Source organism: Hyperolius riggenbachi, chromosome 11, assembly GCF_040937935.1.
Source record: "Hyperolius riggenbachi isolate aHypRig1 chromosome 11, aHypRig1.pri, whole genome shotgun sequence".
Classification (NCBI taxonomy): domain Eukaryota; kingdom Metazoa; phylum Chordata; class Amphibia; order Anura; family Hyperoliidae; genus Hyperolius; species Hyperolius riggenbachi.
In genome coordinates this window covers 173,921,165-173,948,953 of record NC_090656.1, presented here as the reverse complement: position 1 = coordinate 173,948,953, position 27,789 = coordinate 173,921,165, and the positions used below count along the sequence as shown (strand labels likewise).

Here is a 27,789-nt window from a genome sequence, read left to right as displayed (position 1 = left end):
CGTGCGCAGACAGCAAGATATAGGCAGAACGCTGGGTGAACGCCTCGCCACCCAGCGGCGCCTAACTGTCTGCGCACAGGTGCAATTGTCCGCCCAAGTACGGAACGCCGCAGCGCCCACTCACCACAAACAGAAAGGTGGGAAAAAAGAGGGAAGAGGAAAAGGGTAAATACAAAGGAGTAAGAGGGGAGGAGAAAGGAAGAGGGAAAAAAAAAAAAAAAGTTTAACTTACCTAGGCCTTCTTCCAGCCCCCTGTAGTCCATCAGGTACTTTGCTGTCCTCCCGGTCTGTTGCTGTGCCCCTCTGAAAGCTGGCCGACTGAGCCTTGTTGTGGACTGCTGCACATGTGCAGCCCCAGTGTGGCTCCCGCCACTTGCAACTGTGCATATACAGAACCCTCCCAACCACAAGAGTGCAATAGAGGCCTGGGAAACTCTTGGGTCGCACATGTGTATCAGCCCACAACAGGGCTCAGTTGGACAGCTTTGGGGGGCACAGCAGCGGACTGGGAGGCTAGTGAGGGAGCTGATGGACTACAGGGGCCTGGAAGAAGCCCCAGGTAAGTTCACTTAAGGTTCCATTATATATATATATATATGTATACAGTATATATATATATATGTATACAGTATATATATATATATATATATATATATATATATATATATATATATATATATATATATATATATATATATAACTAAGCACCAGGTGCCTTGCTAAATTTGATTGTTTTGAGTTGGAGGGGGAGGTCTGGAATAAAAAATCTGTAAAGAAATCTTGATATGTTACTAAATCAATATATTTCTATATCTCTTTCTGTTGCAGGATACAAGCGCCCAGACTCTTATCGCATATTCTTGGTTCAGTATGGTAAGAGGACTAGTTCTAGAAATGGTGTAAGATGATCAATTAAAGGAGACCTGAAGTGAGAAGAATGTGGAGGCTGCCATATTTATTTTATTTTAAAGAATGCAGATTGCCTGGCATTCCCGCTGGTACTCTGCTTCTAATACTTTTAGCCATAGACCCTGAACAAGCATGCAGAGCAGAGATTTCTGACTGAAGTTTGACTGGATTTGCAATATGAGTGTTTCAGGAGTGTGATTCAGACCCTGCTGATGCCAGTAATATTAACAGGATGCCATAAAACTCCATATCCCTCTCACTTCAGGTGTCCTTCAGTTTTGAAACGGGCATAAATCTAAGTGTGGGCTCACGTTAAGGCTAGGAAAATGCTGCATTTTTGCCGCTAATGGAAGTCTGTGGGCCGAAGGAAAAAATGCAGATCAAAAACTCATATGCTTTTTCACTGCCTGCGTTCAAAAATGCTGATTTTGTTGCATGATCTTCAAAAACGCACATAAAGAAAGTTAATGTAAACGCAATGGTATGTGGTTTCCAAGCATTTTTCTATGCATTTGTGAAAAAAAAAATAGTTTTGTGATGTATTTCCGCTTACTTTTGTCTTCATAGTGATTTGCATAAAGAGCAATAAAAAATACGCATGAAAAACGTATGCGAACCGCAGATGCATTAAAATGCATGCAAAACGCTTAACCACATCTGTGGTAAAAAAAAACCCCGCAAATGCATTAAAAACGCACACAACATAAAATGAATCATGACATAAAACTCAGCCTTTCATGTTATGTTATGTGTGCACAACCCTAAACATTAAGGCTAAGTTCACAGTGGGACGTTAACCACTTCACCACTGAGGGGTTTTACCCCCTGAGCACCAGAGCAATTTTCACCTTTCAGCGCTCCTTCCATTCATTCGTCTATAACTTTATTATTACTTATCGCAATGAAATGAACTATATCTTGTTTTTTTCGCCTCTAATTAGGCTTTCTTTAGGTGGGACATTATGCCAAGAATTATTTTTTTCTAAATGTGTTTTAATGGGAAAATAGGAAAAATGTGGGGAAAAAAATAATTATTTTTCAGTTTTCGGCCATTATAGTTTTTAAATAATGCATGCTACTGTAATTAAAACCCATGAAACGTATTTGCCCTTTTGTCCCGGTTATAAAACCATTTAAATTATGTCCCTATCACAATGTTTGGCGCCAATATTTTATTTGGAAATAAAGGTGCATTTTTTTCAGTTTTGCGTCCATCCCTAATTACAAGCCCATAGTTTATAAAGTAACAGTGTTATACCCTCTTGACATAAATATTTTAAAAGTTCAGTCCCTAAGGTAACTATTTATGTATTTTTTTTAATTGTAAATTTTTAAAATTTTTTTTAATTACAAAAAAAAAAAAAATGGGGAGTGTGGGAGGTAATGAGTTAATTTTATGTGTAAAAGTCATTTATTTGTATGTGAAAAATGTGTAGGGTGTAGTTTACTATTTGGCCACAAGATGGCCACAGTAACTTTTTGTTTTAATGCGACCTCCAAGCGTCCTTCCGGAAGCTTGGAGGAAGTATAAGGAGGCTGGACACGTGTGTTTTTTCTCACAATGATCGCGCTGCCCATAGGAGAGCAGCTGATCATTGCGGGGCTTAGATCAACAAACGGGAATGGATTTTCCCGTTCATTGATCTCTGGGCGAGCGGGCGGCGGCGTGTTTACTAGCGGCGGGCGGCGTGTTTACGAGCGGGAGCGCGGGCAGCGTCGGGAACGCGGAAAGTACGTGTTTCTCCGTCCCTGGTTTTTAAAAGATGGAAAAAGGGGCGGAGAAATACGTACGCGCGGGGGTAAAGTGGTTAAAGTTGCGCATTAAAACAGCATTTAACGCAGAATAACTCACTGCAATGAAAAATCAATGCCCTGTTCACAGTGCACACGTTGCGTTGGTGTCTAACGCTGCACGTTAAGTAAAAGTACTGCATGCAGTGCGTTATACACGTTATAAGCTGCGTTGGACTGTTTGCACATGCTCAGTAATGCTCAGTAATGACTTGTAAGCATACTTTTCATTGCCTGTATTTTTTTACTGTATCTGCTGTATGCGACGGTAACGCTGCGTTGCCACTTTTTGGACGTGTTGCGTTGTAAGCTTGCGGTGCGACTTTAACGTGGCATCAAAACGCAACGTCCCACTGTGAATCTAGCCTTAAAGAGAACCAGAGATGAAGCAACCTCATGTATTTTACCTTATAAATCAGTGGGAACATGACAGTAAACACCTAATCTGCTCTTTGTTACATTGTTCTCTGTTTAATTTGCCTGTTATCACCTCTAAGATAAGAATCCCGACTAAGCAGTCGGTCTGGCTTTGCTACAGAATAATTATAGCTGAGACTGTGTTCTTTGCTGTCTTCAAGTCCAAGCCTGCCCCCTGCTGGCTTTGCTCAGGAATCATTATAGCTGAGTCATTATAGCAAAGCCAGACTCAATGCTCAGCCCGGGATTCTTATCTCAGCTAGATAACAGACACTTTTAGCAGTGAGGATGGAACAGAGAGCATGGTAAATGTTTTCTCTAATGTTCCCACTGATTTCTATGGTTAAATACACAAGGGTGCTTCGTCTCTGGTTCACTTTAAACATATGGGCCCATATGCTATTAACTAATGAGATCGTTTTTAACCTTCCCAAAGCACTTAGCAATTGAACACCAATTGCCAAGAGCTGAAAAGTTATTTTTAGATAAGATGAAAAATTATTTCCTGGGAGAAAACTCAAAAGAAAAAAATACTTGGATAAGGGCAACTGAAAAATACTGAGACCTTGAGTTTAAATTAATCATCAGCATGTAAGGAATTAACCTGGTTGGCCATATATGATGCAATTAAAACTTTTGATTCCCCCATTTTTTCCGATGGAAACTATTGAACAATCAAATGTACTGTTAGTTTTCTTTGGATTCAAAAAAATTGAATTTCCAGAATATTCAATCGTTTGATTTATTTGCCATGGTGGAAAATTTCTGATAATTAATAAAAAAATAGAATCGTGGTGTATGGTGGATTGGATTGAGAAAGTTTGGTTTGAAGAAAAAGACACAATTGTATGGTGTATGGCTACCTTAGAACAACTGCATCTCTGACGCCCAATCACAGTGTTATTCGCGCTGTTGCACCAATGTCAGACAAATTTTCCCATAAATTGAATGTTAATTGACATTGTGCAGTGATATGCTGGCCAGTGGAGGGAGGCTGTAAAAGTGTCAGTTTTATCAGGCAACAGACCTTTTTTGGGTAAAACAGAAACACTTTGGCCTCGTGTGTACACGCAGACGTTCAGCCAACAGTAACACGTGTGTACGCGCTTTCGGCAGACTGATAAGGCCGTTTCAGAACGATCCGCTAAGGTTACTGTTGGCTGAATGTCCGCCCAGCGGGAGGGTCCGGCGGACCCGTCGTTGCCGGCAGTAGTGCGTGTGTACGCGCCTTAAGTTACCTCCTCTGCAGTTATTATCACACGCAGTTAATTAACAGCCTGTCTTTAACTTTACAATTCTGGAATTATTTTAAGGATTGAAGAGTTAACTTAAAGACAGAAGATTTAACTTAAAGAGAACCCGAGGTGTGTTTAAAGAATGTTATCTGTATACAGAGGCTGGATCTGCCTATACAGCCCAGCCTCTGTTGCTATCCCAAACCCCACTAAGGTCCCCCTGCACTCTGCAATCCCTCATAAATCACAGCAGTGCTGTGAGCCGGTGTTTACATCTGTAGTGTCAGTCTCAGCTGCTCTCCCGCCTCCTGCATAGCTCCGGTCCCTGCCCCCATCCCTTCCCTCCAATCAGCAGGGAGGGAAGGGATGCAGGCGGGGACTGAAGTTCTGCAGGAGGCGGGGAGAGCAGCAGACTGACACTATAGAGATAAACACAGCCAGCTCTGACAAGCTGTTTGTCAGCAGCGTGGCTGTGATTTATGAGGGATTGCAGAGTGCAGGGGGACCTTAGGGGGGTTTGGGATAGCAACAGAGGCTGGGCTGTATAGGCAGATCCAGCCTCTGTATGCAGATAATATTCTTCAAACCCACCTCGGGTTCTTTTTAAGGTTTGCCTGAGGTAAAATGTTTCTTGGATACCACATGCCTCGTCACCATAGTGATAACTATAGTAACGTTATTAAAGACAGGAGATAAGCTTAGTGAATTGAGGCCTATATCTGTATGTAATGCATGGAATTGCACTTAGTATCTCTAAGGTACTGATATCAAATAAATGTGTTATATTTGTGTGACAAAGTTGATTTGTACCTTATTAGTTTTGCTACTATCTTTTGAAAACATTTCTGTTTTTTACTCCCTTTTGACATGTCAGCATTTGACTTGAGGCTACATAGTAGCCGTATAGAGAATGAAGAAAGGGGAAACTGCAAAAATCCTTCATTCTTTATTGGATACAATTCTGTGGATTAGCGACCCACGGAGCAGACCAGGGCCCATATGCAATTCACATTTTCACCTGAGTTATCTCCAAGGTGATATTTTTAAATTTGTCGATAAAATGCTTTTTTAAGCCACCAGAAAGCAAGAAAATACTCAAAATAGTTTTATCACTTTTTCATTTACATTTCGGTACTTTTTTAATTGAAAAGTGCTGGAAAGTTATTTTAAATAGAAGGTGAAAAATTATCTCCTAGGTGAAAACTCAGGTGAAAAAGTGAATTGCATATGGGCCCAGGTGTGGGAAGCCTGAGCCGAGTGACTACTTCAGCACACTTCCTTTGCTTACATAGTGGCCTTACTCTATACTACACATTACATTGCAATAAAACACAGCTACCACAGATAATTCTGGAAGTGAAGTTTCTATAGCTGAACTCACCCAAATTACCTTTGCAGCGGTGCCATAGCTTTCCACTGCAGCCTATGGCGATGCCCAAAATGATCAGGCGCTATTAGCATCCAAATTAACTGATTTGCCGACAGGAGACTGAAAATCCTGAAAGTACACCTGAAGTGACAGGGATATGAAGGCTGCCATATTTATTATCTTTTAAACAATACCAGTTGCCTGGCAGACCTGCTGATCTCTAGCTGCAGTAGTGTCTGAATCACACACCTGAAACATGCATGCAGCGAACCCAGTGAAACATGTGATCTGCATGTTTGTTCAGGGTCTATGGCTAAGAGTATTAGAAACAGAGAATCAGCAGGACAGCCAGGCAATCTGCATTGTTTAAAGGGAAATAAATATGTCAGCCTCCATATCCCTCTCACTTCAGATGTACTTTAACTAGTTCATCACTAAGGGGTTTTTCCCCTTATGGACCAGAGCAATTTTCACATTTTAGCGTGCCTCCCTTTCATTTGCCAATAACTTTATCACTACTTATCACACAGAAATGATTTATGTCTTGTTTTTTTCGCCACCAATCAGGCTTTCTTTGGGTACATTTCGCCAAGAATTATATTATTTTAAATACATTGTAACTGTAATTATAAGAAAGAAAGTGGAAAAACATTATTTCTCAGTTTCAGCATTTATAGTTTTACAATAATAGATGCTATTGTAATTAAAACCCACATTTCAATTACCCATTTGTTGCGGTTATTACACCATTTAAATTATGTCCTTATCACAAAAGAAGGGCAACAAGATTTTATTTTGAAATAATTGTGTATTTTTTTAATTTTGCGTCTGTCGCTAATTCTAAGGCCACATACACACATCAGACCATAGTCTTTGGAAAATGAAAGATCACTGACCAATTTTACCCCCTTCCATGTAGTATGAGAGCAATACCTTCACAGTCTATTCTATGGAGCTGAACTCCCCTTCAGACAGAAATCTTTGCAAGATGCTGCACACACAGATGCTGTAGACATTCAAAAGATCAGTATCTGCAAAAGATCTGTTCCTGCAAAAGATCCATTCCTGCAAAATGCATTCATAGTCTATGATATCTGCAGATCATCATAGACACCTTGTTTAACCCCCCTGGCGGTATGATTGCTGCGGCTGCGCGGCCGCCAGGGTTTTTTTTTTTTTTTTTTTTGCATGTAGCTAGCCTAGCGCTAGCTACATGCTTCCCCCCTCCCTGCGGCGTCCCCCCGTCACCTCCGATCGCCGCCGGCGCCGCTTGCCCATAAGGTAATCCCGTTCTGAACGGGAGTCCCTTGAGGGCTTCCCCCGTCGCCATGGCGACGACCGGAGTGACGTCGTGACGTCACACGGAGTCCCGATCCACCCCATAGTGCAGCCTGGCGGCGATTGGCCAGGCTGCGCAAGAGGTATGCGGGGGGGGGGGGGGGCCTGTTTAGCGGTGGGTAGCGGCGCATCTGCGGCGGGCGGCGGCGATCGGACCAAACACGCAGCTAGCAAAGTGCTAGCTGCGTGTTTGAAAAAAAATTATGCAAATCAGCCCAGCAGGGCCTGAGCGGCACCTTCCGGCGGCTTACCCCGTGTCCAGCACTGGGTTACCGCTAAGGAGGTTAACAGACATTCATCTGCAGATCAGATCCACCAGGATGGATTTTCAGATCTTCAGATGATTGTCTGATCTGCAGATGAATGTCAGTTAAACAAGGTGTGCATGATGATCTGCAGATCTCATAGACTATGAATGCAATTTGCAGGAACGGATCTTTGGCAGGAACAGATCTTTTGCAGATACTGATCTTTTGTGTCTGTACAGCATCTGTGTGTGCAGCATCTTGCAAAGATTTTTTTCTGATGGGGAGTTCAGCTCCATAGAAAAGACTGTGAAGGTGTGGCTCTCATACTACATGAAGGGTGGTAAGATTGGTCTGTGACCTTTCATTTTGCAAAGACTATAGTCTGATGTGTGTATGAGCCTTAAGCCCTTATTTGCACAAATAACAGGAATATACCCTCATAATATGCATATTAAGAAGTCCCTATGGTAACTATATATATATATATATATATATATATATATATATATATATATATATATATATATATATATACAGGATCTTCTCAAAAAATTAGCATATTGTGATAAAGTTCATTATTTTCTGTAATGTACTGATAAACTTTAGACTTTGATATATTTTAGATTCATTACACACAACTGAAGTAGTTCAAAGCCTTTTATTGTTTTAATATTGATGATTTTGGCATACAGCTCATAAAAACCCAAAATTCCTATCTCAAAAAATTAGCATATCACGAAAAGGTTCTCTAAACGAGCTATTAACCTAATCATCTGAATCAACTAATTAACTCTAAACACCTGCAAAAGATTCCTGAGGCTTTTAAAACTCCCAGCCTGGTTCATTACTCAAAACCGCAATCATGGGTAAGACTGCCGACCTGACTGCTGTCCAGAAGGCCATCATTGACACCCTCAAGCAAGAGGGTAAGACACAGAAAGAAATTTCTGAATGAATAGGCTGTTCCCAGAGTGCTGCATCAAGGCACCTCAGTGAGAAGTCTGTAGGAAGGAAAAAATGTGGCAGAAAACGCTGCACAACAAAAAGTGGTGACCGGACTCTGAGGAAGATTGCAGAGATAGACCGATTCCAGACCTTGGGGGACCTGTGGAAGCAGTGGACTGAGTCTGGAGTAGAAACATCCCGAGCCACCGTGTACAGGCATGTACAGGAAATGGGCTACAGGTGCCGTATTCCCCAGATAAAGCCACTTTTGAACGAGAAACAGCGGCAGAAGCGCCTGACCTGTACTTGACACTGGACTTCAGACATTTTGGCATTTCCCTCTCCCCAGTCTTCCTCCAGACTCTGGCACCTTGATTTCCGAATGACGTGCAAATGTTGCTTTCATCCGAAAAAGTACTTTGGACCACTGAGCAACAGTCCAGTGCTGCTTCTCTGTAGCCCAGGTCAGGCGCTTCTGCCGCTGTTTCTCGTTCAAAAGTGGCTTGACCTGGGGAATGCGGCACCTGTAGCCCATTTCCTGCACACGCTTGTACACGGTGGCTCAGGATATTTCTACTCCAGACTCAGTCCACTGCTTCCGCAGGTCCCCCAAGGTCTGGAATCGGTCCTTTTCCACAATCTTCCTCAGGGTCCGATCACCTCTTCTCGTTGTGCAGCATTTTCTGCCACACTTTTTCCTTCCCACAGACTTCCCACTGAGGTGCCTTGATACAGCACTCTGGGAACAGCCTATTTGTTCAGAAATTTCTTTCTGTGTCTTACCCTCTTGCTTGAGGGTGTCAATGATGGCCTTCTGGACAGCAGTCAGGTCGGCAGTCTTACCCATGATTGCGGTTTTGAGTAATGAACCAGGCTGGGAGTTTTAAAAGCCTCAGGAATCTTTTGCAGGTGTTTAGAGTTAATTCGTTGATTCAGATGATTAGGTTAATAGCTCGCTTAGAGAACCTTTTTGTGATATGCTAATTTTTTGAGATAGGAATTTTGGGTTTTCATGAGCTGTAAGCCAAAATCATCAATATTAAAACAATAAAAGGCTTTGAACTACTTCAGTTGTGTGTAATGAATCTAAAATATATCAAAGTCTAAAGTTTATCAGTACATTACAGAAAATAATGAACTTTATCACAATATGCTAATTTTTTGAGACGATCCTGTGTATATATATATATATATATATATTTTTTAAATGTCAATTTTTTGTACAAGCGTTTTATTTTGGTAACTATGGGAGGGGAGGAAAGGGGTTAATTAATGGGATATTTTATGTATTTTTGTTTATTGGGATATATCTAGGTGTAATTTTACTGTTTGGCCAGTAGCTCTCCACTCCCACTTTATTCCTTTTGTGTACTGTGTACTGCATACACTTGTTACAGGAAGTATATGTGAAGTAGGCTTTCCTTTCACTTTTGTCATTGACCACCAGCGTCACATTGATGCCAGTGATCATTTGATCACAGGCCGTTTGATCGGTGAATGGGAACTGTGTTCCCATTCACTGATGAGTGTACTAATGGGCAGCGATGAGAATGCACGCATGAGAGCGTGCATTGCGGGCGATCCCAGCAAGGTATGTATATCTATGCCCCTGGTACTCTAGGTGAAGTCCTGCAGGGGGTATACATACTGCCCCCAGGACGTTAACCAGTTAATCTTAAATTGACATTGATTTTAAGAATGCTAGGATTGTCAACACCTGATACCTATTAATAAAGCTGCCAGTGATCCTGTAGAATGCAGTTGTGGGATTTGCATGTTCAGAACTGCATATTTGTGTTCCCTAACTGTGGTTTTTAGGGCAATGAAACAAAAATATAAATAGTATAAGTGGCAAAGTGCTTAGAGACATTGAACTTCTGATAGCCAGAATGTCAGCCAGAATTACTTCACCTGAAAGCCCCTGATGCAGCTTCCAGGCGAAACTAGTAAGGCTAGGCACAGTTATCCCGATACCGTCTACCTGGGGGTAAAGCTCCTTCGTGAACTGCTCAGCATTTTTATTTACATCTCTGATACTCTTATGGCAGCTTTCTTCCCAGTACATTAGGTTTTTCTTCAGTTCATTCTCCACTGTTTGTTGTTCTTTTCTTGTTCATTGGAAAAAGGATTTACATGTGGTGTTTCTATTATTCACTGTATTCACTTTTGAGGGATTTTGGCTCTGTATTCAGTTCTGGGAGATAATCTCTATGCACATTGCACTTCACTATGGCCTTGATTCACAAAGCCGTGCTAACTGTTTAGCACGGTCGCGCTAAACAGTTAGCACGTGAAGTGCCGTGGACTTTTGCACGCGATCACGCGGACTTTTGCACACGATCGTTCGCCGATCGTTCGCGCAAACACTGACTAAATCATTTATACATAATTATTGTAGAAAAAATGAATCACTTTTTTTATTACACTATTTTCACTGGAGTTCCTCTTTAACTGTTGCTCCATGTGCTACTATTAACTGTCCCATCCCTGCATATTCTCTGTTTTGTTGTTCATAATCATGATGCAGGGCAGAACTTTTCCATGCCAGTTTGGCTCACATGGTTAGCAGTATGATTGATTGCTGATGAAGATTTTAATTAATATACTGATTACCCAATGATTTGCCCTCATAATCGAAGTCACTATTGTGAATTGTGGAAACAAGGGCCATGTGTTGATTTAGATGATTTTAATTATGTTGTAGGTTCTAAATAATAGTGTCACATTTTTTCACTATGCAGTAGCCAAGTGCAAATGTGTGCATTCTACAATATATGGGGGATTTCTTGCTCTTGTTTGCTTTTTGGTGTGATCCAGAATAGCTTTATAACCCGTCAGTGTGGCGTTTGCATAGCTATAACCTTTAGCCAAAGTATTGCGCAAGCGTTCACCCATCACAGAAATTTTTATCCTTTGGTGCCATGTGGAGGCTTCTGCCTCTGCTCTCCTACTTCTCTACATAAAACGTCAAATGCAGCTAGACCATGCTTGGCATGCATGACTTGCCACTGGCCAGAGTGTTGGCTTAACCACTTCGCCCTATCTGGACGGATATATCCGTCCAGATGGGCACTGCTGCTGCAGCCGTGTGGTGCGCGCAATCGGTGGTGTGCGCGCGCTCCCGCTGCCCCCCGATCAGTGAATGGGAATATAATTCCCATTCACCGATCTAAGTCTCCGGCAGAAATGCCGACGCTTTCTCATCAGAGAGCGCGGTATTTCTGCCCCCAGGAAACATCACCTTCTTCTTATAGTTCCTAGATGCGAGATCGTTCGCATCTAGGAATTTTTTGAATGTGGCCATCTTGTGGCCAAATAGTAAACTGCACCCACATACCTAAATTAAATAAAAAAAATACATTATATTACATCTAAAATTAGCTATTTACCTCCCAAACTAAAATTACCCAAATACATTTTTGTATTAAAAAAAAAATAAGAAAAATTAAAATTAAAAAAAAAAAACTACATAAATAGTTACCTAAGGGTCTGAACTTTTTAAATATACATGTCAAGAGAGTATCTTATTAATTTTTTGTAAAATTATAAGCTTATAAATAGTGATGGACGCAAATTGAAAAAATGCACCTTTATTTCTAAATAAAATATCGGCGCCATAAATTGTGATAGGGACGTAATTTAAACGGTGTAATAAGCGGGACAAATGGGCACATAAAATGCATGGGTTTTAATTACTGTAGCATGTATTAATTTTAAACTATAATGGCCAAAAACTGAGGAATAATGATTTTTTTCCATTTCTATCTTAATCTTCCTGTTAACCTCCTTGCCGGTTATCCCGAGCTCAGCTCGGGGTAACCTGCGCAGGAGGATATCTCAGGCCCCGCTGGGCCGATTTGCATAATTTTTTTTCCCTACACGCAGCTAGCACTTTGCTAGCTGCGTGTAGGTCGCGATCGCCGCCGATTCGCCGCTACCCGCCGCCGATTCGCCGCTACCCGCCGCCGATTTGCCGCTACCCGCCGCGCCGAGCCGCCCCCCCCCCGCCGCCCCAGACCCCTGCGCAGCCTGGCCAATCAGTGCCAGGCAGCGCTAAGGGGCGGATCGGAGTTCCCTCTGATGTCATGGCGTCGGTGACGTCATCCCGCCCGGTCGCCATGGCGACCGGGGAAGCCCTGCAGGATATCCCGTTCTCAACGGGATTCCCTGCATACTCTGATCGCCGAAGGTGATCGGAGTGTGTGGGGGGATGCCGTCGCTTAGCGGCTATCATGTAGCGAGCCCTGGGCTCGCTACATGATTTAAAAAAAAAAAAAAAGTGCGGCGCTGCCTCCTTGCCGGATTTTTTAGGCAAGGAGCAAGGAGGTTAAAATGCATTTACAGTAAAGTGGCTCTTAGCAAAATGTACTACCCAAAGAAAGCCTAATTAGTGGCGGAAAAAAAAAGCTATAGATCAATTAATTGTGATAAGTAACGATAAAGTTATTGGCGAATGAATGGGAGGTGAACATTGCTCGGATGCATAAGATTTTTGACGCTGTAGGCTGAAGTGATTAAACTAACGTAAGTTTTCTTTTAGGGTGCCAAAATTATGTTTAAGTTTAATTTAACATGGTCATTTTTTAAATTTTGACAGAAAATCATCACCTGTTGTCTTTTCACAATGTAGGAATGGAAAAATGAATTCATATCCTGGAATTCAGAAGAACATTGTGCCATTGAAGGCTTTTTTGCGGCAGCCAATAATATCTGGAAACCGGACATCTATATTTTAGAAATGTAAGACCACAATCTCCATAAAATATTAAAGCCTACATAAGGGCTGGGTTACACTTTCAGCAGATCAAAACCGACTAATTTAACCACTGCAGGATCTTTGGTACGCATATCTAGTCCCCTGTATAATTCACATGCTGATCAGGGGTGTAGGTATGCGTACTGTTTACTTACCTCCGCGTTCGCTATCCAAGCTCCATTTCTGTTCGCCTCACCATCACAATCCCCTCCATCTGTGATCGAGGTATGAGATTCAGCTGTTCTCAACCCAGATCACCATGCCTGTGACTTCCAAGAACTTGCTGCAACGAGATGCAACCTCACAGTAAAAAAAAACAGACGTTTCCGTGTTTCTATTAATAGAACACTGTTTCAGTAAAAATACATCCAATTACACCATAATATAACTTTACATACAAAATGATTAGTTTTTTTTTATGTTATTATTTTGTAACCCCTTCCACCCCGTCTTATAGTTACCAAAATGAAATACTTATTGATATTTTTTAATAAAAAGTGAATGACCTGTGGCGGGGAGAGAGTGAGGTAATGGGCGGGAATGTACAGGGGGGATGTTGAAATCTATGTCCTGTTAGAAATAAGTGGCCACAAACAGGACGTCTATTTCAACTAGTGCCGTAAGGAAATGGTTAATGTAAGACTGCTGGTATCCAAGGGATTAATGTACTGCTAAAATACCGCTTGGCCTGCCTTTAACAGGAAGTCCGCAAAGTGCATTGGCTCATGGGGATCTAACTCGCTGCTCAGTTTTCACAAGCATATCCAACAAATTTGTTTTTATTTGCAAGACAAGATGCACAATATTTTTAACATTACGATACGTTCCTCTGTTTTTGTCCGCACCAAGAAGTGTACGGAACGGGTACATTTATTGCAAGTGTAAACCGGCCCTAAATGTTTTTTTTCCTGCATCTCTCTGAGACTTCCCTGTATTTGTATGTGTCCTAACTCTAGTCCTATAACATGCATCATGCAACATGCAAGCATACAGTCCATCAACCTATCAAAACATCAGGAGCACATAGCCTAACATTCTCTATTGGTACTATGCAATGCAATGTCACTTCAAAAACACAATTAGGAGCTTAGAAAAATAGGATATTTACTGCATGTTAGCAGTACATTTCACTGCTCTACATTGCAGTTTGGTTTTGTAATCTCCTCCACTAGTGAACATTTTGTTAATCTGACAAATATTTGCCAATTCAGTCTGTCAGCATTTTGTCAGCATCATCTAGGGTAAGGTGCTACTGCTGTCTATGAGCAGTACATTAATGTTTTAGATATATAATTAGGTTCAGTATACATATAACTATTGTTTTTCTATTTAACAGGACAGAGACAAATGACAAGCATCCAGTTATCCTATATTACTATATTACCCAAGATGGAACTATCACAGCTGCATTCCCTTTACGAACTGTAAGCTCCTGCAACGTTGACATTTTCATGTACCCTTACGATACCCAGAGTTGTACTCTGAGTTTCACTCCTTATGCCGAATCAGGTAAGACTTAAGTCTCATTCATGTGTACAAGGATAGAGATTGGGTCCCATTCCCTTTGGTGACCATTGAGAGGCAGGCATCTTGGAGGAGGGAGGAGATAAATTACCTTTCCAGCATGCTCTCCTGCTTTCTACTTTGCATCTAAGGGGGCTAAATTGGCCCGCAAGGCCCAAGACTTGCCTCAGTTGTAATGTAGGCAACACTGCCCTGGTCGCTGATGAAACTCCATCAATGATGTCATGTGAACAGTCTATGCTATTGTCATAATATCTTCTGGAACCCGGCTCCCTTGCAGTGGCCCAGCATGGCAGGGGGCATTCTGGACGTGGTGTGTGGCATACATTGCCCATCTTCACCCCTCTCTCTTATAAAGTGTCTGTTGTTCCCTTCTTTTGTTCCCTATGGACAGTACAAGGCTAAAGTATGGAGGGACCTGGCATTGTGAGGAGGTAGCACCAGTCTGCCATTCGTCCGTCCAGTGTTGTTGTCTAGTGCCCAGTTCACACTGGATGAATAAAACAAAACAAAACCGTTTTTGTAGGGCATCAGTTTTTGATCCACTGTGAATGCAATGGGTCAGTCGATCCAGGAAAAAGCACTGCCTCCCCAAACTTCGGGTCCGTTCCAACGGAACAAGGCATACGGATCCTATTGATTAACATAGGATTGGTTCACATCAGTTAGGATCAGTTCTGTTACTGTTTGCTATATGAACCTTTTTTTATGCCAATGGGAACCAGGCCTCATGGTGGGAGGGACTGCAAGCAACATCTTGACATAGAAGCTCAGGATTTTCTGCTGGTGCAACAATAGTTAGACTTTGGGGGAGTGTGGGAGGATATTACCTCTTAAAAATTGAGGGATGACTGTAGGGAAGATGGAGGGAGACTGACAATAAGGTACTTATAACTAAACAGCATAATGGCCCTTGGTAGGTTAGGGTCCTGCGTGGAAAAGAAAGCTAATATTTAGAGGAACTGAAATAAAATGAACTGTGTTGCTTGTGGTGGTCCAGAACTCATGGAGTATTATGTAATAAGTTTATTTCATAGATTTGTATGTCTCTAACTTTGCTTTTGCAAACCTTACAAATCTACCACCTTATCAAACGGATTCTTCTCTATAAGCCCTGTAGCCCATAAGTAACACTAGGACAACCACACATTTTAAAACACCCAAATTTTGTTGCACTGCTCCATGCAGCCAAGAATCCTAAATTCTTTTCAGTTTAGAGCTGGAGCTCACAACCATTACCTTTGACAACACAGAGCATTAACCACGGCAGACAGTTAAAAGGCCCACGATCAGAGACATAAAAAGCAAATCTGAACTTACCTGGGGCTTCCTGCAGCCTCCCATAGCCCGAGAAGTCCCTCGGCCTCCTCTGGGTCCCCTCCATGGTGCCTCCGGTGGCTCCCACTAGGTGTGCGATTTTGGCCAAAGTCATACGCACTTGTGTATGCGTTGCCTGTCTGCACACCTGGCTTGATCACGTGCCTGATGCTATAAGCGTCCTGCGCATGCGCAGTTCATTGGTTTGAGAACCGTGCATGTGCAGGACACTTGCAGGAACAGTCACATGATCAAGCAGGGTGCGTAGATGGGCCACGCACGTGCAGTTGCTCATGCCTTAGGCCAAAGTCAAGCCCCTAACATAGCCACCAGTCAGACCACAGAGGGAACCCAGAGGTTGCCAAGGAACCTTGCAGTCTACAGGGGGCTGGAGAAAGCCCCAGGTAAGTTCAGATTTGCTTTTTATGCCTGTCTTTGCTCGGGGTCCCTTTAACTGGTACATCATATTGCATACTAACCCTATAGTTTAATGTGCAATGATAGCCAGTGAAAAATGGATACCAGTGCATGAATGTTCAAAATCAAGGCATAAGGTATGTGAAGGATTTACTTGTAGTAACTGTATATACAACTGGATAAAAACATTTTTTAAAGATGCACCACAAAAATATATACTAAAATGTTATATATTAGTCATGATGTAAAAGTTTGTGTTATATTATCCTAGTTTCAGCATTTGAAACATTTCTATATGTACAGGATCTTCTCAAAAAATTAGCATATTGTGATAAAGTTCATTATTTTCTGTAATGTACTGATAAACATTAGACTTTCATATATTTTAGATTCAAATAGACACAACTGAAGTAGTTCAAGCTTTTTATTGTTTTAATATTGATGATTTTGGCATACAGCTCATGAAAACCCAAATTTCCTATCTCAAAAAATTAGCATATTTCATCCGACCAATAAAAGAAAAGTGTTTTTAAAACAAAAAAAGTAAACCTTCAAGTAATTATGTTCAGTTATGCACTCAATACTTGGTCGGGAATCCTTTTTCAGAAATGACTGCTTCAATGCGGCGTGGCATGGAGGCAATCAGCCTGTGGCACTGCTCAGGTGTTATGGAGGCCCAGGATGCTTCAATAGCGGCCTTAAGCTAATCCAGAGTGTTGGGTCTTGCGTCTCTCAACTTTCTCTTCACAGTATCCCACAGATTCTCTATGGGGTCCAGGTCAGGAGAGTGGGCAGGCCAATTGAGCACAGTAATACCATGGTCAGTAAACCATTTACCAGTGGTTTTGGCACTGTGAGCAGGTGCGATGTCATGCTGAAAACTGAAATCTTCATCTCCATAAAGCTTTTCAGCAGATGAAAGCTTGAAGTGCTCCAAAATATCCTGATAGCTAGCTGCATTGACTCTGCCCTTGATAAAACACAGTGGACCAAAACCAGCAGCTGACATGGCACCCCAGACCATCACTGACTGTGGGTACTTGACACTGGACTTCAGGCATTTTGAAATTTCCCTCTCCCCAGTCTTCCTCCAGACTCTGGCACCTTGATTTCCGAATGACATATAAAAGCTGCTTTCATCCGAAAAAAGTACTTTGGACCACTGAGCAACAGTCCATTGCTGCTTCTCTGTAGCCCAGGTCAGGCGCTTCTGCCGCTGATTCTGGTTCAAAAGTGGGTTCATGCATCCATCTGCTGAAAAGCTTTATGGAGATGAAGATTTCATTTTTCAGCACGACCTGGCACCTGCTCACAGTGCCAAAACCACTGGTAAATGGTTTACTGACCATAGTATTACTGTGCTCAATTGGCCTGCCAACTCTCCTGACCTGAACCCCATAGAGAATCTGTGGGATATTGTGAAGAGAAAGTTGAGAGACGCAAGTCCCAACACTCTGGATGAGCTTAAGGCCGCTATCGAAGCATCCTGGGCCTCCATAATACCTGAGCAGTGCCACAGGCTAATTGCCTCCATGCCACGCCGCATTGAAGCAGTCATTTCTGCAAAAGGATTCCCGGCCAAGTATTGAGTGCATAACTGAACATAATTATTTGAAGGTTGACTTTTTTTGTTTTAAAAATGCTTTTTTTATTGGTCGGATGAAATATGCTAATTTTTTGAGATAGGAAATTTGGGTTTTCATGAGCTGTATGCCAAAATCATCAATATTAAAACAATAAAAGGCTTGAAATACTTCATTTGTGTGTATTTGAATCTAAAATATATGAAAGTCTAATGTTTATCAGTACATTACAGAAAATAATGAACTTTATCACAATATGCTAATTTTTTGAGAAGATCCTGTATATGTATATAATGCTGTATAGTAGTATGCAACCTCACCCCCCCCCCCCCCCCGTGATAATTTTTGGCTAAGATGTCATAACCCAAAGGACTCTGGGAGTTGTGTGTGCTCATATGATAACAATCCCACAATGATGCAGCTTGCCAGCAGTAAAGCAGTTGCAATTTATGATAAATTTCTGAATGTAAATCATAGTGAACGGTTTTACAATGTGCAAACACTAAGTAGTTCATTCATAAAGTAATATTGAAATAACCAATTTTATTCTTTGTTATATTCACTTAAGTTCCCCCTTAACCACTTTATCCACCAGTACAGTATATCTACCGGGACTTCATTTAAGCCACGAGGACTTAGATATACGTCTTGTAGCAGAAGCAGTGCTGTGCAGGATTGGGCTTGCTCCTGTGCACATTTCTGGCTCTATCTGATGCAGCAATAATTGGTGAATGGGAATATATGTTCCTTTAGCTAATGAGATTGATTTTTACCATTAAAAATACTTTTATTTTCTCAGTTCATAGTGAAAAATACACTGTAGCATTATTTCAGAATCAAATATCTTCACCATAAATTGTGACAGGAACATAATCTAAGTTTTGTGATAAATGGTAAGAATAGCTTTTTATGTACAGTAGCACTTTTTATTTTTAAATTGCAATTGGTAAAACTGAGAGAGGTGTTTTTTTCTATTTTTTTCCTTGTTTTCCCATTAAAATTCATAGAAAACAAAAATGTTAGAGGGAAAAAAATGGCATACAAGGAAAGCCTGATTTGTCTTGAAAAATAAATAAATATATATTTCATTTCTGTATCATAAGTAGGGATAAAGTTATTGCTGATTAAATAAGGACATATCTAAACTGTCAAAACTGCTCTGGTCCATAAGTGGGAAACAAGGTCTGGTTGCGAAGTGGTTAAAGGACACCCAAAGTGAGAAGTATATGGAAGCTGCCATGTTTATTTCCTTTAAAACAATGCACATTGCCTGGCAGTCCTCCTCCCTCTTGTACTTTAAGCCATAGACACTAAACAAGCATCTAAATCAGGTGGCTGGATTAGCCACATGCTTGTTTCAGGTGTGTGATTCAGATATTACTGCAGCCAAGGTGATCAACAAGAGGAAAGGCAACTGGTATTGTTTAAAAGGAAATAACAGTGGCAGTCCCTCTAACTTAAGTCTGAAAATTGAGCTTTAAAATGAGGGTCAGCTTATCCACTAGCTAAATCCATGTGCACTTTAACCCATGTGTGCTCAGGTTCCCCACATGTACTTGAGTTCCCCTTCCCCCCTACGGCACACCATCCAACATGCATTTTGCACCCCTACTTGTTTCTATTGCATGTTCTGAATAAGGGATTAACCACCCTGGCGTTCTGATTAAATCGCCAGGGTGGCTGCGGGAGGGTTTTTTTTAAATAAAAAAAAAACTATTTCATGCAGCCAACTGAAAGTTGGCTGCATGAAAGCCCACTAGAGGGCGCTCCGGAGGCGATCTTCCGATCGCCTCCGGCGCCCAGAATAAACAAGGAAGGCCGCAATGAGCGGCCTTCCTTGTTTTGCTTATATCGTCGCCATAGGGACGAGCGGAGTGACGTCATCGACGTCAGCCGACGTCCTGACGTCAGCCGCCTCTGATCCAGCCCTTAGCGCTGGCCGGAACTTTTTGTTCCGGCTGCGCAGGGCTCAGGCGGCTAGGGGGGCCCTCTTTCGCCGCTGCTCGCGGCGAATCGCCGCAGAGCGGCGGCGATCAGGCAGCACACGCGGCTGGCAAAGTGCCGGCTGCGTGTGCTGCACTTTATTTGATAAAAATCGGCCCAGCAGGGCCTGAGCGGCAGCCTCCGGCGGTGATGGACGAGCTGAGCTCGTCCAGACCGCTCAGGAGGTTAAGAAGGAAACCAAGCACAAGGGAAAGAAAATTGTAGGTCACATTTGTTTGCTGGATTTTTATAGGGGAGACTTGGAGGTGGACAGTGGAAAGCCTTGCCAACAAGGATGTACAGTGTACTAATGAAAAGTACAGCGTTAGACCCAATCTCCCATTTTGCCAGAAATGTAGGTGATTACAAAAACAGCATGTGTAAAGGGTGATGTTCCTGCAGCTGTCCCGGAAGCTGTTACTGTATCCTCTGAACTGAATTAATAAAACGGAACATCAGAAGAATGTTTACTAAGGGAATCTAATTATTTTGCAGGTAACACAGTTGATCTCTCACCAAGATATGATTCCAAACATGTGCTCGATGCGTCAAACAATATTTCCTCCAAAAGAGGAGAATGGAACCTGTTAAACATGATGGTGGTAAAGGAAGATGATAAAGTAATTTACACAGTAAGAATTTTTTTTCTGTTCTTTTAGGCATCATTGCCCAGCATCTAACAATAAAATAGAAATTTAGGATGCCTTTACAGAGTCTAATAGGTGAAAATAATGAAAAAAAATGTAGGTGCTGTATACAAATTTCCTAAAGCAGCAAGAACAGCCATACTATCCCAGGAACATAACCTAAACATATAAGTGCATACATACTCGTTCTACTTACATAACAGGTTTTACTGTCCATGACTTGATTTCAGTAAATATTATTTAGTAAATAAAGAGAAAACTGTTTCAGGCATTTTCCATTTTTACTGCCTCTGACTGAAGCCAATCCACATGTCATTTCCTCTCTTAGGGCTGGTGCACACCGAGCGGCTCTTTCAGCGTTTCTGCAGCCGCTTGCGGCTGCGGATACGCTTGGTCAATGTATCTCTATGGGGGTGTTCACACCAGAGCGGGAGGCGTTTTGCTGAAACGCATACTCCCGGGGTGAGGAATTTTTTGGATTGTGGATCCGTTTCTGCCTCAATGTTAAGTATAGGAAAAACGCAAACCGCTTTGAAAAACGGCAGTTCAGAGCGGTTTTGCAAGCGTTTTTGTTACAGTAGCTGTTCAGTAACAGCTTTACTGTAACAATATCAGAAATCTACTACACCAAAAACGCTTCACAAAACCGCAAAATGCTAGCTGAAACGCTACAGAAAAATAACAAAAAGTGTTTCAAAATCTGCTAGCATTTTGCGGATCTGCTAGCGGGTTTTGGTGTGCACCAGGCCTTACTCTCTCTTTTTTTCCTCCTAGAAACTGCACTAGCATATCTATTTTGATTTGTAAACATGTGAGCACAGCATAGATTTTATTTCAGTGCTTTCGGCAGAGGGGTGAGCTGTATTTCCCTTTTCAGCCTCTTATTTTGGTTGAAAAAAGACATACGTCCATTGAGTTCAACCAGAGAACAAAGTACAACACCAGCCTGCTCCCTCACATATCCCTGTTGATCCAGAGGAAGGCGAAAAATCCTTACAAGGCATGGTCCAATTAGCCCCAAAAGCGAAAAAAATCCTTCCCGACTCCAGATGGCAATCAGATAAAATCCCTGGATCAACATCACTGGGCATTACCTAGTAATTGTAGCCATGGATGTCTTTCAACGCAAGGAAAGCATCTAAGCCCCTTTTAAAATCAGGTATAGAATTTGCCATAGCTACTTTCTGTGGCAATGCATTCCACATCTTAATCACTTTTACTGTAAAGAACCCTTTCCTAACTGGCTAAACCGTTTTTCTTCCATGCGCTGACCATGTCCTCTAGTCTTTTGAGAAGTCCTAGGGACAAAAAGCTCATCCGCCAAGCTTTTATATTGCCCTCTGATATATTTATACATGTTAATTAGATCCCCTCTAAGGCGTCTTTTCTCTAGACTAAATAAACCCAGTTTATCTAACCTTTCTTGGTAAGTGAGACCTTCCATCCCACGTATCAATTTTGTTGCTCGTCTCTGCACCTGCTCTAAAACTGCAATATCTTTTTTGTAATGTGGTGCCCAGAACTGAATTCCATATTCCAGATGTGGCCTTACTAGAGAGTTAAACAGGGGCAATATTATGCTAGCATCTCGAGTTTTTATTTCCCTTTTAATGCATCCCAAAATTTTCTTAGCGTTAGCTGCAGCTGCTTGGCATTGAGTATGATTATTTAACTTGTTGTCAATGAGTACTCCTAAGTCCTTCTCCAAGTTTGATGTCCCCAACTGTATCCCATTTATTTTGTATGGTGCTAGACCATTAGTACGTCCAAAATGCATGACTTTACATTTTTCAACATTGAATTTCATCTGCCATGTATGTGCCCATATAGCCATCCTATCCAGATCCTGTTGCAATATGACACTATCTTCCTGAGAGTTGATGATTCTGCACAATTTTGTATCATCTGCAAAAATAGCAACATTGCTCACTACTGCATCTACTAGGTCATTAATAAATAAATTGAAGAGCACTGGACCCAGTAAAGACCCCACTGTTAACAGTCTCCCATTTTGAGTATGATCCATTGACCACAACTCTTTGTTTTCTGTCCATTAGCCAGTTCCCTATCCATGCACACAGACTCTTCCCCAGTCATTGCATCCTGAATTTTGCACCAGACTTTTGTGGGGAACAGTGTCGAAGGCCTTTGCAAAGTCCAAGTATGTCACACTTAATTGCACCCAGCCAAACAGTGAGGAGCAGGAATGTGGGAGGGGAGATAACAAGCTTCCCTCTCCTTGGCAATGTACCAAATAGAGCCAGGCTGACTGAGATAAGATTTATTACAGCAGAAACATTTATGATTATATTGGAATGGTTGCACTGCAGGGTCAGGTTGTAGACTGCATAATAAACACAGATCAGTGGGTAAATGGAATTTGATGTTATAGCTGATTATCCAGCTTTAAAGGACTTACGAGCTGAAGTGAATGTCAGACCTCAGGGCAGACGGATCGTGCCTCCCTTGCTATTTTTAGACCCTCTGTTATGTTAATCCAGCTATCATTAGTGGCCCCGACCCTGGCCAGAGTCGCCTTAGCTCATGACGATTAGAATCGCCGCTATAAAACTCCTCTGCCTACAGCCCTGGGAGCGCACATCATTATTTAAATCTGCAGTAAACAAATCCTGTAGCTAGGTAAGTCCTCCCTCGCTCAGCGCTGGTATTCTGTGCTGAGGGGGCGCGGCCGGCTCGAAGTGCAGTCAGTCATGTGGGCTGTCATGTGGTGACGCCCACATGACGTATTACAGTATACCGAGCGACGATGTGCGCTCCCAGGGCTGTAGGCAGAGGAGTTTTAAAGCGGCAATTCTAATCGTCATGAGCTAATGAGCTAATCGTCATGAGCTACTGAGCTATGGGCCACTAATGATAGCTGGATTAACATAACAGAGGGTCTAAAAATAGCAAGGGAGGCACGATCCGTCTGCCCTGAGGTCTGACATTCAGCTAAGGTAATTAACTTTTTTTTGTTGCTTCAGCTCGTAAGTCCTTTAAGACAACTGACTGTGTAAAGGACTACAAAGACATGAGATCTTAAAGGGAACCCAAGATAAGGGGAATACAGCGGCAGTCATATTTATTACCTTGTAAACAATGCCAGTTGCCTGGCAACCCTGTTCCTGGAACAAGCATATGGCTAGTTCACTAAACAGTCAGCCAAAGAGTCAGCTGAGTCAGAGAACCTGATCTGCTGCAAGCTTGTTCAGGGTCTATGGCTAAAAGTATTAGAGACACGTGATCAGGTGGACTGCCAGGCAACTAGTATTATTCAAAGTGTAACTGTCGGGCATAAAATGAAAAATCAATTCTTTATTCTTATCTAGTAAACAGGTAATAAGGGCGCTAACAAGGCAATCCAAAAGTTAAAATCACTGTTACTTTTCTTGTTGATAAATGATCATTTACCTGACTCTTATTTGGTACACAAAAAATGTGGTACACAAAAAGGAAGTTGCAAGGCATGCTGGGTTGTCCTTTTTTTGCTTCTCCACTTCCCCTCAGACTTAACTAATGCAGCCTGATTGGTTGAAGGCTCTTTCCCTCTAGTTTTCCCCTCCTACACCTCTGTTCCTCTCAGCAATATTTCTCATGCTAAGTCAATGCACTTTCTATAGTGAAGGGTGGGCAGTGCCTACACAATCAGGCAGAGGAGAGTAAGCTTCAAAATAGCCTCGCTTAAAATGGAAAATGCTAAGAAGGATTTTTTTTTTTTACAGTAGAAAAATCACTAAAATCAAATGTTATGTAAATAGAGCAAGTACTTATCTACATATATATGTGTTTTTTTCTACGATAGTATGGCTGACAGCTCCTCTTTAACAGGAAATAAATATGGCAGCCTTCATATCCCTCTCACATTCGGGTTCCCATTAGGAAGCATGTGCAACCTAAGGAACACCTTTAGACTCTGCTCACAGTGCTATAACACTTATTGTTGCTTTTTATTGATTAACTAGCAAATTTTTGCCCGCAACCCAATGTCTAGCCTGTAGGTAATTGACTGGAAAAGTGGAGCCAAATGTGGAGTGTAGCTAGGGGTTCTTGATTTTGTACAAATTAGGGAAGGAATCTAAAATTAGACTAGTAACGAATTCTCTATCTGCCAGATTAAGCCTTCCCAGACCCAGTCTTCTAACCACTACAGTTTGGCAGTTGTCAAGGTCACAGTGATATTTAGACCTACCCATTTGTTCTGCTTCCAGCATACCATTCTGAAGAACAACTGTATCGACATATAGAATACAGTAACATTTTTATACATTACATACTTTAATACATTTCAGAAAGTAAATTAGGGTGGGGAAAGTTTTTATAGTGTTCAAACAGGGAATATTGTAAAAAATCTAAAAAAAAATCATTGTTATTTTGACTACAATTCCTCTTTAACTGCTTGCCGACCTCGTCACGCTGATGGGCGTGGCCACAACGGCAGCACCGCCTAACGCCGGTGTATAGTCCTTTGGTCTCCGCCTTCAGCCTCCCAGTGGCGATCGCAGCTCGTAGACTGTTAGACAGTGAAACCGCGGTCTAATATACAGTGGCTTGCAAAAGTATTCGGCCCCCTTGAAGTTTTCCATTTTGTCACATTACTGCCACAAACATGAATCAATTTTATTGGAATTCCACGTGAAAGACCAATACAAAGTGCTGTAAACGTGAGAAGTGGAATGAAAATCATACATGATTCCAAACATTTTTTACAAATCAATAACTGCAAAGTGTAGTGTGCGTAATTATTCAGCCCCCTTTGGTCTGAGTGCAGTCAGTTGCCCATAGACATTGCCTGATGAGTGCTAATGTCTAAATAGAGTGCACGTGTGTGTAGTCAAATGTCAGTACAAATACAGCTGCTCTGTGAGGGCCTCAGAGGTTGTCTAAGAGAATATTGGGAGTAACAACACCATGAAGTACAAAGAACACACCAGACAGGTCAGGGATAAAGTTATTGAGAAATGTAAAGCAGGTTTAACCTACAAAAAGATTTCCAGAGCTCTCTGTTGGTGGGGAGAAAGGGGGGGGGGGAGATCATTTGTGTGCTGTGTTGTGCGGCCCTGCAGCGAGGCCTTAAAGCTGCAGTGGCCTATTTTACAAATCATGTCCCCTAACAGTAGTTTTCATGTTTTGGCTGGTGAGTGTATGTGTGCATTATACTGTAACATTTTTTTTATTTTTTTTTAGATTATTTTAAAAAGAAATCCGTCCATTCAGGTCATGGCATTTATCGTCCCAACTTGTTTGCTGATTATTCTGGATGTTGTTGGCATGTTCATACATTTTGAAAAAGATGATCGGATTATGTTCAAAATCACCATCATACTGGGATTTTCACTGTTGCTTGTTGTCTTAAATACAATTTTGCCCACATCTGACTGTCCTCCATTATTAAGTAAGATTTATTCACAAATGTTTTTGCATAATACTCTATATATAGAATAATGCAATGAAGCCCTAATTCACTGTCACAGATTTTTTATTTAGGTGAAAGGAATTACCTTCGTAAAAATTAGTGATGTGCCCCAAAGATGTGTGCTGACCCAGAGCTTCCAGCAGAATGGGGTTTTCTCCCAATGTACAGTGCTATCACCTGACTCCACCTTCCTCCTCCCTCTTTGCCCTGGATATAATGCCTATACTTTTTAGGATGTAAAACACTAGTATTTTTTATCCAAGTATGATTGTACAGATGACAACACGTTTCACGAGTCTCTGCCCGTTTCATCAGGTTAATAACACAGGCAATGTACCTAAAAACAAATTAACATTTGCTCAGCTGGCATCCACAATAATATAGCAGATATATAATCAAAATTGCATTTACAGTCAAATTCCAATAAAAATCATTCCATTTGTAAATTTTAATGTAAATACAATAAGATTCCTATTTATGCACATATTTTGTTATTTATGCCAACTCTAAAAGACACATGCCCTCGGTCAGTGTCAAAAAAGGATGTAAGTGCCTTGTGTGCTATTGAAATATTGTTGTGCTAAACCTTGTTAGATCATAAACAAAATTAATATTGCCAGTTCGGGTAATGATAAAGGCCAATGGTCTTATCTTTTTTCAGTGATTGTGTGGAGCGTGGGCGTCTCTAAGGTGGCTGCTCAAATACTCTTAAAGAGACTCCGTAACAAAAATTGCATCCTGTTTTTTATCATCCTACAAGTTGCAAAAGCTATTCTAATGTGTTCTGGCTTACTGCAGCACTTTATACTATCACTGTCTCTGTAATAAATCAATGTATCTTTCCTCTGTCAGACTTGTCGGCCTGTGTCTGGAAGGCTGCCAAGTTCTTCAGTGTTGTGGTTCTGCTATGAACTCCCCCTTCCAGGCCCCTCTATGCACACTGCCTGTGTATTATTTAGATTAGGGCAGCTTCTCTCTTCTCTCTTATCTTTTACAAGCTGGATAAATCGTCCTCTGATCTGGCTGGGCTTTCACATACTGAGGAATTACAAACAAGGGCAAAGCTGTTTGCAGGAAGAAACGAGCAGCCTAAAACTTCAGTGCATGAGAACAGGGGGAAAGAAACACACAAATGATCTCTTGAGATTCAAAAGGAAGGCTGTATACAGCCTGCTTGTGTATGTGGCCATTTTGTTTGTTTATAAACAAACTTTTTAAAACTGTTTTTAACCACTTTTAATGCGGCGAGGAGCGGCGAAATTGTGACAGAGGGTAATAGGAGATGTCCCCTAACGCACTGGTATGTTTACTTTTGTGCGGTTTTAACAATACAGATTCTCTTTAACTGGTTTTAAAAATGACTAATTGGTCAAAACCCGTGGAAACTGGCTACTTGTGATTTCCTTATTCATTTCTGGGTTAGTGTCTATCGCATCATTCATGACACGATAATCATGTGTTAGTGACATGATAATCATGTGTTAGTGACATTTCTCTAAGCCGTGGCCATCTTTAGGGGGTCTATGTCCTCAGAGTGATGGTGGCCATTTTGTCAGTGTTAATTTAGGATTGTATTCCACGGTGGCCATCTTTAAGAGGACTTTAGTCCTTATTCGTGGTGGCGGCTATTTTAAGAAGGGTATTTAGCTTTCACCCGGGGCCATTTTCTTGAGGATATTTCCTCCCTGATAAAGGGCCATTATGCAGAAGACTCCTGTCTTTCTGGCAGCGGTAATTTAGTGTGTAAAGTAATTTATAAAATTAACAATGTAATATTAATGCTGGTTTTAGCATGTAAAGTATAGCCTTTTTTTATATGCATGTGAGCACATAGTTGTATGCCTTTAGTCCAGTATTTTGGAAGGATTCTTTCATTACTTTCCAATACTCTGTTTTC

At 41.5% G+C, this 27,789-nt stretch overlaps 1 protein-coding gene across 1 annotated transcript in view; it reads left to right on the top strand.

Annotated features, from left to right (window-relative positions):
* The window catches only part of LOC137537914 (5-hydroxytryptamine receptor 3E-like), a 55,993-nt gene that overhangs the window by 13,076 nt on the left and 15,128 nt on the right, over window positions 1–27,789 (top strand). Inside the window, exons 3-7 of the mRNA XM_068259844.1 lie at window positions 829–873; window positions 12,883–12,992; window positions 14,345–14,517; window positions 20,328–20,464; window positions 25,664–25,871. Coding sequence (XP_068115945.1) covers window positions 829–873; window positions 12,883–12,992; window positions 14,345–14,517; window positions 20,328–20,464; window positions 25,664–25,871 — 673 coding nt within the window. The remainder of the gene's footprint in view (window positions 1–828; window positions 874–12,882; window positions 12,993–14,344; window positions 14,518–20,327; window positions 20,465–25,663; window positions 25,872–27,789) is intronic.